This window comes from Electrona antarctica (genome assembly GCF_951216825.1).
Source record: "Electrona antarctica genome assembly, contig: scaffold_84, whole genome shotgun sequence".
NCBI lineage: Eukaryota > Metazoa > Chordata > Actinopteri > Myctophiformes > Myctophidae > Electrona > Electrona antarctica.
This window is the reverse complement of record NW_027637919.1, coordinates 245,349-259,254: the sequence shown is the minus strand read 5'-3', so window position 1 is coordinate 259,254 and position 13,906 is coordinate 245,349. Positions and strand designations below refer to the sequence as shown.

The following is a 13,906-nucleotide window of genomic DNA, read 5'->3' as shown; positions in this document are numbered from 1 at the left end:
CCAGAACATTATTTGTGTTTCCCCTGATGTTCCCTTGTAGTGTCTGTTTCTTCGTCATGCCCCAGAGAGGTTTATGCTTTGTGCTTCTTGTAAGTTTTGCATTTTGGACATTTTGTTGACTGTTTTGGACTTGACTGTTTTGCACATCTAAGGGTGAAGTTTGCATAGTGACTATACATTTCCATGGAAATAAAAACAATATGAAAATGTTTTTTAGTGCAGGTGTGCAACACACAAACATTAGTGGAAGGAGGAGCAGGGAAAGGTATAGTTAGAGAAGGCATTAGTGGAAGGAGGAGCAGGGAAAGGTATAGTTAGAGAAGGCAAAGCACATAGTTCATCATTTGGAGGATCTGCTCTCATCAGGGAGAAAGTGACCGTCGGACGAAGAGACTTCACCAAAACACCAACTCAGAGATCTGAGACACTCTGCTGGCATCAAAAGGTGAGATCCCTTTATATAATATATAATATATATATTAACCTTGTGTTCATTGTTCATTAGAATAGTTGTTCAATAGAATAGAAACATTTTGAAGAGTTGTTAAAAATGTTTACTTGTGTCATTGTTATATCAGGTCAACTGTGCTCAAATCCATCTTCTGTACCGGTTACAGGATACACACAGAGCCTTAAGATGAACGACACACTGGCGAATGGCACCAACTCCTCCATCCCCTCCACATCCTCGGAGTTGATAGCAATGTGCAGTTTCAGCTCTATCAAGCTCATCCTGGGTCTCCCCATCAACAGCTACGTTCTGTGGCTGATACTGAGTGGAGCTGGTGGAACGATCGCCTCCGAGTTCTTTTATCTCAACGTGATCGTATCTGTGATCCTCTCTACCTTGGCCGATGTCTTTTACGTTGCATGGCTCTTCACATACAACTCAATGTTGTACAAGGTTGCTAACTTTACTTTTGATTTGTTTTTCTCCTTCTCCATCCCATCGTTCCAGTGTTGTGTCTGTGTGGAGCGTTACATAGCGGTGGTTCACCCGTGGTGTTTCTCAGGTACAAAGCTCTTCGGTACAGGGTGGCCTGTTGCTGCGCTGTGTGGCTGACGGGGCTTGCAGTCAGCTTGTTAACTGTTATATTCGATACTTTGTATCCTTACTACTTCCTGATGGGCTTTTGGGCCGTGTGCATTTCTGTGGTGTGTTTCTGCTGCCTCTCGGTCCTCAGGGCTCTGAAACAGCCTGGACCAGGAGAAGGACAGAGGGACAGTGGGGAGGGAAACGGCCTGAAGAGAAGAGCTTTTAGAATCATTCTGATCAGCTTGGTGGTAATGTCACTGACTATAATGAGCTGTATTCCCTTTGTTATGTTTACACTACTGAATTATTCCAAGTCCGTAGTTGCTAATACCATCCTATATACAGTATCCATGATTTCAGTGTTTGTCCATTCATTGCTCTACCTCCACAAAGCTGGGAAACTGCCATGCTTCAAGGGGCTCTGAAAGCAGGTCAGCATGAGGATAGATCTCTAATGCTGCGTCCACACATGGAAGATGCAAAGATCACAGCATAATGTGTTGTTGCTTTGTAAAATCTGTTGCTCACACGGTCATTGACATCATCAAACGTGCGTCCGTAGTGACGTGTGTCATTGCAGCTACAGTTGTAGCTTTGCATCTGGAAGTTGAACCCAGCTCAGCTTAAATTTGTAGCTTTTGCAGCAGCCACAAACGTCAGATGCATCTTTGTATCTTCATGCTGGCTTCCATTGACAATGAATGGTAGACTGTATCTTTGCATCTGCCCGTGTGAACGCAGCATTACCAGACCTGTGTGATACTAGGCTCTAATCCTACAAATGTAATCCAAATCTGCCACTGTGTCAGATAAACCTATTTTAATTCATTTAATCAGCTATTTGATATGTTGTTGTTGTTTTTTAATTACTTGTGGTAATTAGAGATGTTGACAATTACTCTGCAATTATTGCGTTATTGTTTAACATATGTAGATTTGTTTTTTTTAATGGAAAATCATTGTTTCTCAGTTGAAATCCCCCCCCCCCCCCCCCCCCCCCCCCCCCAGGTGACGGTAAAGTAAAATCTTATCTTGGGGGGGTCGTGGCCTGAAAAGGTTGAGAACCACTGGTCTAAATAATATGACCTGTTCATGAACTTTGTTTAATTAAATCATTTGGATTATTCATACAATGGAACATGACACATGTGTGACGGATTAATACCCACTGTCTATTCAAGTTTTAATTATTCTCGAAATTACACTGAGTAATTAAACTCATTTCCAGTGTCGTTGAGTAATACAATATCATATAGAAATATCACAATACATCAGAAGATCAGGAAAAGAAAAACAAAAGGTATACATGTGAATTACATATGATTACAAATAAAAGTTAAGATCGATTTCAAAACGATCTAAAAACAGTTACATAATTATTGTTGGGATCTGTATGCTCACCAAGGTTTTAAAATGACTCAGGGGTACCAATGTGGTCAATTTTAATGTCGTTTGCAGGTCATTCCATGTATTAGGGCCACAGAAGCTAAAAGCAGATCTACCAAATTCAGAGTTAACTTTTGGTACCTTGAATTTGGGGAAATGACTTGATCTGGTCTGATATGACCTGTTCATTAACTACTAATTTATCTGTTTTTCATCATCATTCATAATGTGTCACTGATGGAACATGAAGCATCGATGGAAAATAAAAATCTAGTGAAGAAAGTTTTTTTCTTTTCCTTTTTTTTGCTGTGTATTGACTTTAAACGTACAGAACCAAACATAGGACAAACTACTGTAACCCATTATGAATACTGTGGAATTATTGTCATGGCTGGAGTTGTCTGTGAAGAGAGACGTTGCTTGGTGCTTCCCATTGTATGAATCAACTAGAAAAGGGAACTCTGTTACATTTGCACATAATTTGCTGCATATGAACAGTGACAAGTGTATGTAGCAGGTGTGGCGCTACCTATGGACCTATGGGTGTGTATGTGAAATCACTTTAGGCTCTGTGTTGAGCATGGGACTTTTGTGTGTTTGTTTGTTAAAAGGATAAAGCTCTATATTCTGATATAATCATTGTAATAGAGTGTCTGTTCAGTCACAGGGCTCTCCATGTATGTTTAATAAACAATATCATAAAATCCAGTGTCCATCCAGGATATGGCGTCTTTATACCACAGCTTAAGGTTAGCACTTTCAATATCAAATGACACTCCTCTGTAGTGATTTTTAAGTGGTGCAACCACTTCATTAAGTAGCTTTGTGTGTGCCTGCATGGCTGCCTGGCTACCTGGCTGTGTCTGAGCACGAAAAAAGCATTTGGTTGGTTTTCAAAACAGTGCAGCCTGTAGCAACTCATAATGTAATAACTGCTCAGCCTAACACACACATACTGTATATATGATGATTTCAGGTGTAACAGTACAGTACAGTACAGTACAGGGACCCCCCGGGGACCGCCACACGGAGTTGCACCACTTACTTCACACGGGTGTGATTTTTAAACTCATGCCATCTGGACAATGATACAGAACCTTGCTGTGGAAAATGGTCAGTTTTAGTAGGAGTTTTGTCCTCTCGGCCATCAAACTGCCCCACCGTGATGGTGCTCTATACAGTATACAGAACATTTTTCACCGTGATTGCTCCTGCTTCAATTGATTTATTTTACTGGTTGTTCTGCATTTAAGTTCCTTTGTAATTTATCCGGATTTATAATGTTGTGTTGATGTATTGTTTTGACTGTGTTTGTGAATTGTAACCACGGCTACATTGAAAATGAGGGCTTGCCCTCAACTGTATTTCCGAGTATAAATAAAGGTGATGATACAGTGGGGACCTCATGTTTTTGTATTGTCTTGGTGTCATGTGGTTAATGGTGCATTTATATAGCGCCTTTATCCAAGGCGCTTTACATAGATTGTACATTACATTCAACCATTCACACACACATTCATACACCGTTGGCGGCGGAAACACGCTAGGCACCAACCAGCAAATCAGGAGCAATTAAGGGTTCAGCGTCTTGCTCAATACACTTCGACACTAACTCTGGGGGAGCCCAGGTTCGAAATGGCAACCTTGCGGTTACCATCCAGCCACTCTACCCCTGAGCCACAGCCGCCCCTGCATTATTTGTTGTTTTGATGTGGGTGTTTGAACAGAACTTTGAAGATGAATATCCTTCAGAACAATAAAGATTATTATTAGCTTGGTATGTGGCTGGCTGCCTGGCTGTGTCTGAGCACGAAAATAGCATTTGGTTGGTTTTCAAAACCAAGTGTCACTGTTGTGCAGCCTAACACACACATATATATTAACTATATGATGATTTCAGGTGTATCAGTACAGTACAGTACAGTACAGTACAGTACAGTACAGTACAGGGACCCCCTAGGGACCCCCACACGGTAACTCTGTCATTTCTCAACCGTTTCGGACGCGGTCCGGCTCGTCGGAACCGGGCCCGCACCCTGGGCACGTTCCTGTGGGCCTTTAACGTTAGAGGTTGTGGTGACAGCAGCTCCAATGAGTCTCGCTTCAGTTCAAACATGTTGATGTCTGGGTCAGAATTTTGCATTGAACATCCATCAGTGGTAGTTTCTGCATCATCGAGCACTACGCATTATTTGAATACGCACGCAGGCCTATTTTAGACTAAACTAGACAGGGTGGCAAAAACATTCAAAGAAAATAAACATGAGGTATTAAGACTTCAAGACACAGAGCACAATAAACACAATTATAAACGAACATTTGAGAACACCAAAAATTAAATTTAAGAGTAGAAAAACAGAGGAGAAAGGTTATTACGGCCCTACATTTAGAATATAGTGGAGAGCTACAAGCCCACTCATTCTAAGCTCCATCTCGAAAGTGATGGAAAAAATAGTCTATGAACAGGTTGAAAAGTATCTTGCCACTAATAAATTATTATACGAGTTCCAATCTGGCTTCAGAACATCCCACTCCACTGACACATGCCTTCTCTATTTGAGCGACCACATCAAACAAGAGGTGGACGCTGGCAAATACTGCGGCATGGTCAAGCTGGACCTCCAAAAGGCTTTTGACACAGTGAACCACTCCATACTGGTTAACAAGCTAAAAGCAATTGGTTTCGATAGCACATCAGCGAGCTGGATGCAATCCTACCTGGAGGGGAGAGAACAGATGGTGGAAGTGAACGGAACACTGTCCCCCCCCCCTCCCAGTGAGCTGTGGCGTTCCACAAGGAAGCATACTAGGGCCTCTACTGTTCCTAATATATGTTAACGACATGACTTCAGCTTGTGACTGCAACTTGTTCCTGTTCGCAGATGACTCGGCACTGCTGGTCTCGGACAGGGACAAACTGCAGGTTGAAAATGCCCTCAGCTCTGAACTCGGTAGAATCTGCACCTGGCTCGCTGATAACAAACTATCTTTACACCTGGGAAAAACTGAATCCATTCTCTTTGGATCTAATAGTAATCTCAGCAAGGCAAATGGCTTCTTGGTTAGAGTGGCCACCAACGTAATCAAAAAAGTCAACCAAAGAACAAGATTCCTTTACAGGATCTCCTCACTGGTCGACAAAAACACCTTGAAGACCTTAACAGGAGCCCTTGTACAAGGCTTCTTTGACTATGCATGCACCTCCTGGTACCACAGCACCTCAAAGGCCCTTAAAACTAGGCTCCAGACCTCCCAAAACGAACTGGTCAGGCTCCTACTTGGCCACACCCCCCGAACCCACCTCACCCCTGCCCACTTTGACAGACTGGCATGGCTTAGGGTCGGCGACAGAGTACAGCATCTTGCAATGGGTCTGGTCCACAAGATTCGATACTCCACCAAGATACCCATGTACCTGTGTAGATACTTCCTTAATGTTAATGAAGTCCACACCCACAACACCAGAGGGAGTACAACGAATCATGTTCAACCCAGGTTCGGCACAAACAAGGGACTAAATTCTTTTCGCTCCTATGCCACCAAAATGTGGAACGCCCTACCAACAGTCATTAAGACATGCGAATCCCTTGACTCCTTCAAAACCGCTCTCAAAGGGCACCTACGGATGGCTGCAATTCGAAACTGGCCCCCGTAAAATCTGAACCCCCCCCCACCGCCCTCCCCCTTTTTCCCCTCACTGTATATGTTTCTTTTCCCTTTTTACCTCCATTATGATGAATTCCTGTACTGTTCTTTGTCTATATAGAAGTGTCTATTTGTACGTCTCTAAATGTTTTGATGATTTGAACATGGTGGACCCTGTTGTAAACAAGTGTAATGCTTAATTGGGTCGTCCACTCACAGTTAACAGCCTTTGTATTGAGTTTGTGCTTGAAATGTACTGTAATTCTGCAAACTGTTAATACAATTTTCAATCAATCAATCAATGTAGCACATATGGTGCCTGATCAATGGGCCAATCGAAGCAGTGACTCCCAATTTGTATATACCTGTACTGTATATTGGAGCATGGCTACCCCAGAACACCAGGGGTCCATCCATCCATCCATCCATCTATATCTATGACTATCAGTCATAGTTACACCTGCAGGGTCATGGGTTGTGTCATGGGTTAATAAACAAATTATCGTTATTATTATAGGTGTTGCCCGAGGTTATCCAACTAAGGACAACGTTTGCATAAAGATTATTTACATTTCCATGAATCCAATGGAATATGAACATGCTTTTAAGTGCAGGTGTGCAACAAACAAACATTAGTGGGAGGAGGAGCAGGGAAAGGTATAGCTAGAGAAGGCAAAGCACAGATCATTTGGAGGATCTGCTCTCATCAGGAAGAAAGTGACCGTCGGACGAAGAGACTTCACCAAAACACCAACTCAGAGATCTGAGACACTCTGCTGGCATCAAAAGGTGAGATCCCTTTATCCTTGTGTTCATTGTTCATTAGAATAGTTGTTGTTTTCAGACGAACATTGAGAATAGTTGTTAAAAATGTTAACTTGTGTCTAGGAATGTGCCGGAGACATTTTGGCCGATATCGATATATATAATATATAACTAATTGCTGTTATGGCCGATAACCGATATTACCGATGTCGATATGATCTCATTCTGTATTCAAAATATATATAATAATTTTGTCCATTCTGAAAAATACATGTAACAGGGTGTCTGCACTGCAGGCTTAGGCAAGTCAGATTTAACTTTAATACCTTTATATTTAATATTGTGAGCTTGTAGATCTGTTCAAGCTGTTACTTTGGGCTTCTTTATCTGTAAAGACTAAAGACAGACCGATTCATCGGACCGATTAAGTCTGATTGATTAATCGAACCGATGCCGATTAATCTAAAAACAACTAAAATCGTCCGATACCGATATGTTTGCCGATTAATCTCCTATCACTACTTGTGTCATTGTTATATCAGGTCAACTGTGCTCAAATCCATCTTCTGTACCGGTTACAGGACACACACAGAGCCTGAAGATGAACGACACACTGGCGAATGGCACCAACTCCTCCTCCTCTTTCACATTCTCAGATCTGGCCCTACCGATTACCTTCAGCTCCATCAAGCTCACCCTGGGTCTGCCCATCAACAGCTACGTTCTGTGGCTGATACTGAGTGGAGCTGGTGGGACGATCGCCTCCGAGTTCTTCTATCTCAACCTGATCGTATCTGTGATCATCTCTACCTTCGCTGATGTCTTTTACTCTGCATGGCTCTTCACATACAACTCAATTTTGTTCAAGGTTTCTAAATTTACTTTTGATTTGTTTTTCTTATTCTCCATCCCATCTTCCAGTGTTGTGTCTGTGTGGAGCGTTACATAGCGGTGGTTCACCCTGTGGTGTTTCTCAGGTACAAAGCTCTTCGGTACAGGGTGGCCTGTTGCTGCGCTGTCTGGCTGACGGGGCTTGCATTCAGCTTGTTAACTGTTATATCTGATACGGTGTATCCTTACTACTTCCTGCTGGGCTTTTGGGTGGTGTGCATTTCTGTAGTGTGTTTCTGCTGCCTCTCGGTCCTCAGAGCTCTGAAACAGCCTGGACCAGGAGAAGGACAGAGGGACAGTGGGGAGGGAAACGGCCTGAAGAGAAGAGCTTTTAGAATAATTCTGATCAGCTTGGTTGTAATGTCAGTGACTATAATGAGCTATATTCCCTTTGTTGTGTTTACACTACTGAATTATTCCAACATAGTTGTTAATACCATCCTATATACAGTAGCCATGATTTCAGCGTTTGTTCATCCATTGCTCTACCTCCACAAAGCTGGGAAACTGCCATGCTTCAAGGGGCTCTGAAAGCAGGTCAGCATGAGGATAGATCTCTAATGCTGCGTTCACACTGGCAGATGCAAAAGATGCGAAGATGCAAAGATCACAGCATAATTGGATGTGTTGTTGCTTTGTAAAATATGTTGCTCACACGGTCGTTGACATCATCCAGCGTGCGTGCCACTGTGTCAGAGAAACCTATTTTATTTCATTTATTCAGCTATTTGATACGTTGTTTTTTTAATTACTCGTGGTAATTAGAGATGTTGACAATTACTAGTATATGTAGATTTTTTTTTCTTTTAATGGAAAAGCATTGTTTCTCAGGTGAAATCTTTGGTGACGGTAAAGTAAAAAAAAAAAGTAATACCTAAAAAATATATATATGAATTAAATATAATAGAAACGACCATCACTGCATCAAAAGTAAGAACAACAAACTATAGGCTATTATAGAACCAGTCAAATATTGGAGAAATTGGCAAATAATATAAGAAAGAGGCAAAGATTGTGAACATAGCTGATCTGCATGCTCACAACGAGCTTGTAAATCAGCTGTTATCACAACATGTATCTGCGTAACCAGTTCAAATAGGATTATTTTGGGGAGTCGTGGCCTGAAAAGGTTGAGAACCACTGGTCTAAATAATATGACCTGTTCATGAACTTTGTTTAATTCAATCATTTGGATTATTCATACAATGGAACATGACACATGTGTGACGGATTAATACCCACTGTCTATTCAAGTTTTATTTGTTCTCGAAATTACACTGAGTAATTAAACTCATTTTCAGTGTCGTTGAGTAATACAATATCATATAGAAAAACATCACAATACATCAGAAGATCAGGAAAAGAAAAACAAAAGGTATACATGTGAATTACATATGGTTACAAATATAAGCTAAGATAAATTTCAAAACAATCTAAAAACAGTTACATAATTATTGTTGGGATCTGTATGCTCACCAAGGTTTTAAAATGACTCAGGGGTACCAATGTGGTCAATTTTAATGTTGTTTGCAGGTCATTCCATGTATTAGGGCCACAGAAGCTAAAAGCAGATCTACCAAATTCAGAATTAACTTTTGGTACCTTGAATTTGGGGAAATGACTTGATCTGGTCTGATATGACCTGTTCATTAAATACTTTCAATTAATCTGTTTTTCATCATCATTTATAATGTGTCACTGATGGAACATGAAGCATCGATGGAAAATAAAAATCTAGTGAAGAAAGTTTTTTCTTTTTGCTGTGTATTGACTTTAAACGTACAGAACCAAACATAGGACAAACTACTGTAACCCATTACGAATACTGTGGAATTATTGTCATGGCTGGAGTTGTCTGTGAAGAGAGACGTTGCTTGGTGCTTCCCATTGTATGAATCAACTAGAAAAGGGAACTCTGTTACATTTGCACATAATTTGCTGAATATGAACAGTGACAAGTGTATGTAGCAGGTGTGGCGCTACCTATGGACCTATGGGTGTGTATGTGAAATCACTTTAGGCTCTGTGTTGAGCATGGGACTTTTGTTTGTTTGTTTGTTAAAAGGATAAAGCTCTATATTCTGATATAATCATTGTAATAGAGTGTCTGTTCAGTCACAGGGCTCTCCATGTATGTTTAATAAACAATATCATAAAATCCAGTGTCCATCCAGGATATGGCGTCTTTATACCACAGCTTAAGGTTAGCACTTTCAATATCAAATGACACTCCTCTGTAGTGCTTTTTTAAGTGGTGCAACCACTTCATTAAGTAGCTTTGTGTGTGCCTGCATGGCTGCCTGGCTACCTGGCTGTGTCTGAGCACGAAAATAGCATGTGGTTGGTTTTCAAAACAGTGCAGCCTGTAGCAACTCATAATGTAATAACTGCTCAGCCTAACACACACATACATATTAACTGTACAGTACAGTACAGTACAGTACAGTACAGTACAGTACAGGGACCCCCCGGGGACCGCCACACGGAGTTGCACCACTTACTTCACACGGGTGTGGTTTTTAAACTCATGCCATCTGGACAATGATACAGAACCTTGCTGTGGAAAATGGTCAGTTTTAGTAGGAGTTTTGTCCCCTCAGCCATCAAACTGCCCCACCGTGATGGTGCTCTATACAGTATACAGAACATTTTTCACCGTGATTGCTCCTGCTTCAATTGATATATTTTACTGGTTGTTCTGCATTTAAGTTCCATTGTAATTTATCCGGATTTATAATGTTGTGTTGATGTATTGTTTTGACTGTGTTTGTGAATTGTAACCTCGGCTACATTGAAAATGAGGGCTTGCCCTCAACTGTATTTCCGAGTATAAATAAAGGTGATGATATGTTTTTGTATTGTCTTAGTGTCATGTGGTTAATGGTGCATTTATTTAGCGCCTTTATCCAAGGCGCTTTACATAGATTGTACATTACATTCAACCATTCACACACACATTCATACACCGTTGGCGGCGGAAACACGCTAGGCACCAACCAGCAAATCAGGAGCAATTAAGGGTTCAGCGTCTTGCTCAATACACTTCGACACTAACTCTGGGGGAGCCCAGGTTCGAACTGGCAACCTTGCGGTTACCATCCAGCCACTCTACCCCTGAGCCACAGCCGCCCCTGCATTATTTGTTGTTTTGATGTGGGTGTTTGAACAGAACTTTGAAGATGAATATCCTTCAGAACAATAAAGATTATTATTAGCTTGGTATGTGGCTGGCTGCCTGGCTGTGTCTGAGCACGAAAATAGCATTTGGTTGGTTTTCAAAACCAAGTGTCACTGTTGTGCAGCCTAACACACATATATATTAACTATATGATGATTTCAGGTGTATCAGTACAGTACAGTACAGTACAGTACAGTACAGTACAGTACAGTACAGTACAGTACAGTACAGTACAGTACAGTACAGGGACCCCCTAGGGATCCCCTCACGGTAACTCTGTCATTTCTCAACCGTTTCGGACGCGGTCCGGCTTGTCAGAACTGGGCCCGCACCCTGGGCGCGTTCCTGTGGGCCTTTAACGTTAGAGGTTGTGGTGACAGCAGCTCCAATGAGTCTCGCTTCAGTTCAAACATGTTGATGTCTGGGTCAGAATTTTGCATTGAACATCCATCAGTGGTAGTTTCTGCATCATCGAGCACCACGCATTATTTGAATACGCACGCAGGCCTATTTTAGACTAAACTAGACAGGGTGGCAAAAACATTAAAAGAAAATAAACATGAGGTATTAAGACTTCAAGACACAGAGCACAATAAACACAATTATAAACGAACATTTGAGAACACCATAAATGAAATTTAAGAGTAGAAAAACAGAGGAGAAAGGTTATTACGGCCCTACATTTAGAATATAGTGGAGAGCTACAAGCCCACTCATTTGTAGCACATAATATGGTGCCTGATCAATGGGCCAATCGAAGCAGTGACTCCCAATTTGTATATACCTGTACTGTATATTGGAGCATGGCTACCCCAGAACACCAGGGGTCCATCCATCCATCCATATCTATGACTATCAGTCATAGTTACACCTGCAGGGTCATGGGTTGTGTCATGGGTTAATAAACAAATTATCGTTATTATTATAGGTGTTGCCCGAGGTTATCTAACTAAGGACAAAGTTAGCATAAAGATTATTTACATTTCCATGAATCCAAGTGCAGGTGTGCAACAAACAAACATTAGTGGAAGGAGGAGCAGGGAAAGGTATAGCTAGAGAAGGCAAAGCACAGAGTTCATCATTTGGAGGATCTGCTCTCATCAGGAAGAAAGTGACCGTCAGACGAAGAGACTTCACCCAAACACCAACTCAGAGATCTGAGACACTCTGCTGGCATCAAAAGGTGAGATCCCTTTAACCTTGTGTTCATTGTTCATTAGAATAGTTGTTGTTTTCAGACGGACATTGAGAATAGTTGTTAAAAATGTTAACTTGTGTCTAGGAATGTGCCGGAGACATTTTGGCCGATATCGATATCCGATATAACTTATTGCTGTTATGGCCGATAACCGATATTACCGATGTCGATATGATCTCATTCTGTATTCAAAATATATATAATAATTTTGTCCATTCTGAAAAATACATGTAACAGGGTGTCTGCACTGCAGGCTTAGGCAAGTCAGATTTAACTTGTTGTTACTTTGGGCTTCTTTATCTGTAAAGACTAAAGACAGACCGATTCATCGGACCGATTAAGTCTGATTGATTAATCGAACCGATGCCGATTAATCTAAAAACAACTCAAATCGGCCGATACCGATGTGTTTGCCGATTAATCTCCTATCACTACTTGTGTCATTGTTATATCAGGTCAACTGTGCTCAAATCCATCTTCTGTACCGGTTACAGGACACACACAGAGCCTGAAGATGAACGACACACTGGCGAATGGCACCAACTCCTCCTCCTCTTTCACATTCTCAGATCTGGCCGTACCGATTACCTTCAGCTCCGTCAAGCTCACCCTGGGTCTGCCCATAAACAGCTACATTCTGTGGCTGATACTGAGTGGAGCTGGTGGGACGATCGCCTCCGAGTTCTTCTATCTCAACCTGATCGTATCTGTGATCATCTCTACCTTCGCCGATGTCTTTTACTCTGCATGGCTCTTCACATACAACTCGTTTTTGTTCAAGGTTTCTAAATTTACTTTTGATTTGTTTTTCTTATTCTCCATCCCATCGTTCCAGTGTTGTGTCTGTGTGGAGCGTTACATAGCGGTGGTTCACACTGTGGTGTTTCTCAGGTACAAAGCTCTTCGGTACAGGGTGGCCTGTTGCTGCGCTGTCTGGCTGACGGGGCTTGCATTCAGCTTGTTAACTGTTATATCTGATACGGTGTATCCTTACTACTTCCTGCTGGGCTTTTGGTGGTGTGCATTTCTGTGGTGTGTTTCTGCTGCCTCTCGGTCCTCAGAGCTCTGAAACAGCCTGGACCAGGAGAAGGACAAAGGGACAGTGGGGGGGGGGAACGGCCTGAAGAGAAGAGCTTTTAGAATCATTCTGATCAGCTTGGTTGTAATGTCAGTGGCTATAATGAGCTATATTCCCTTTGTTGTGTTTACACTACTGAATTATTCCAACATAGTTGTTAATACCATCCTATATACAGTAGCCATGATTTCAGCGTTTGTTCATCCATTGCTCTACCTCCACAAAGCTGGGAAACTGCCATGCTTCAAGGGGCTCTGAAAGCAGGCCAAACAGGATAGATCTCTAATGCTGCGTTCACACTGGCAGATGCTAAAGATGCAAAGATGCAAAATCCACAGCATAATTGTATGTGTTGTTTTGTAAAATCTGTTGCTCACACGGTCATTGACATCATCCAGCGTGCGTCCGTAGTGACGTGTGTCATTGCAGCTACAGTTGTAGCTTTGTAGCTTTGCATCTGGAAGTTGAACCCAGCTCAGCTTCAATTTGTAGCTTTTGCAGCAGCCACAAATGTCAGATGCATCTTTGTATCTTCATGCTGGCTTCCATTGACAATGAATGGTAGACTGTATCTTTGCATCTGCCCGTGTGAACGCACTATTATGCAGACCTGTGTGTGATACATTCCCTCCAAATTTCTCAGAGACTCAGCCATCTCTATAGCTCCAATCATCACCCACATAGTAAACCTCTCCATCAAACAGGGACAGGTTTCTGCATCATCGAGCA

The 13,906-nt window shown here is 41.8% G+C and overlaps 1 protein-coding gene across 1 annotated transcript in view; it reads left to right on the top strand.

Annotated features, from left to right (window-relative positions):
• The window catches only part of LOC306918571 (uncharacterized protein), a gene marked incomplete at both ends in the record, with an annotated part of 81,582 nt that overhangs the window by 19,313 nt on the left and 48,363 nt on the right, over positions 1–13,906 (top strand). Inside the window, one exon of the mRNA XM_079531464.1 lies at positions 41–89. Coding sequence (XP_079387590.1) covers positions 41–89 — 49 coding nt within the window. The remainder of the gene's footprint in view (positions 1–40; positions 90–13,906) is intronic.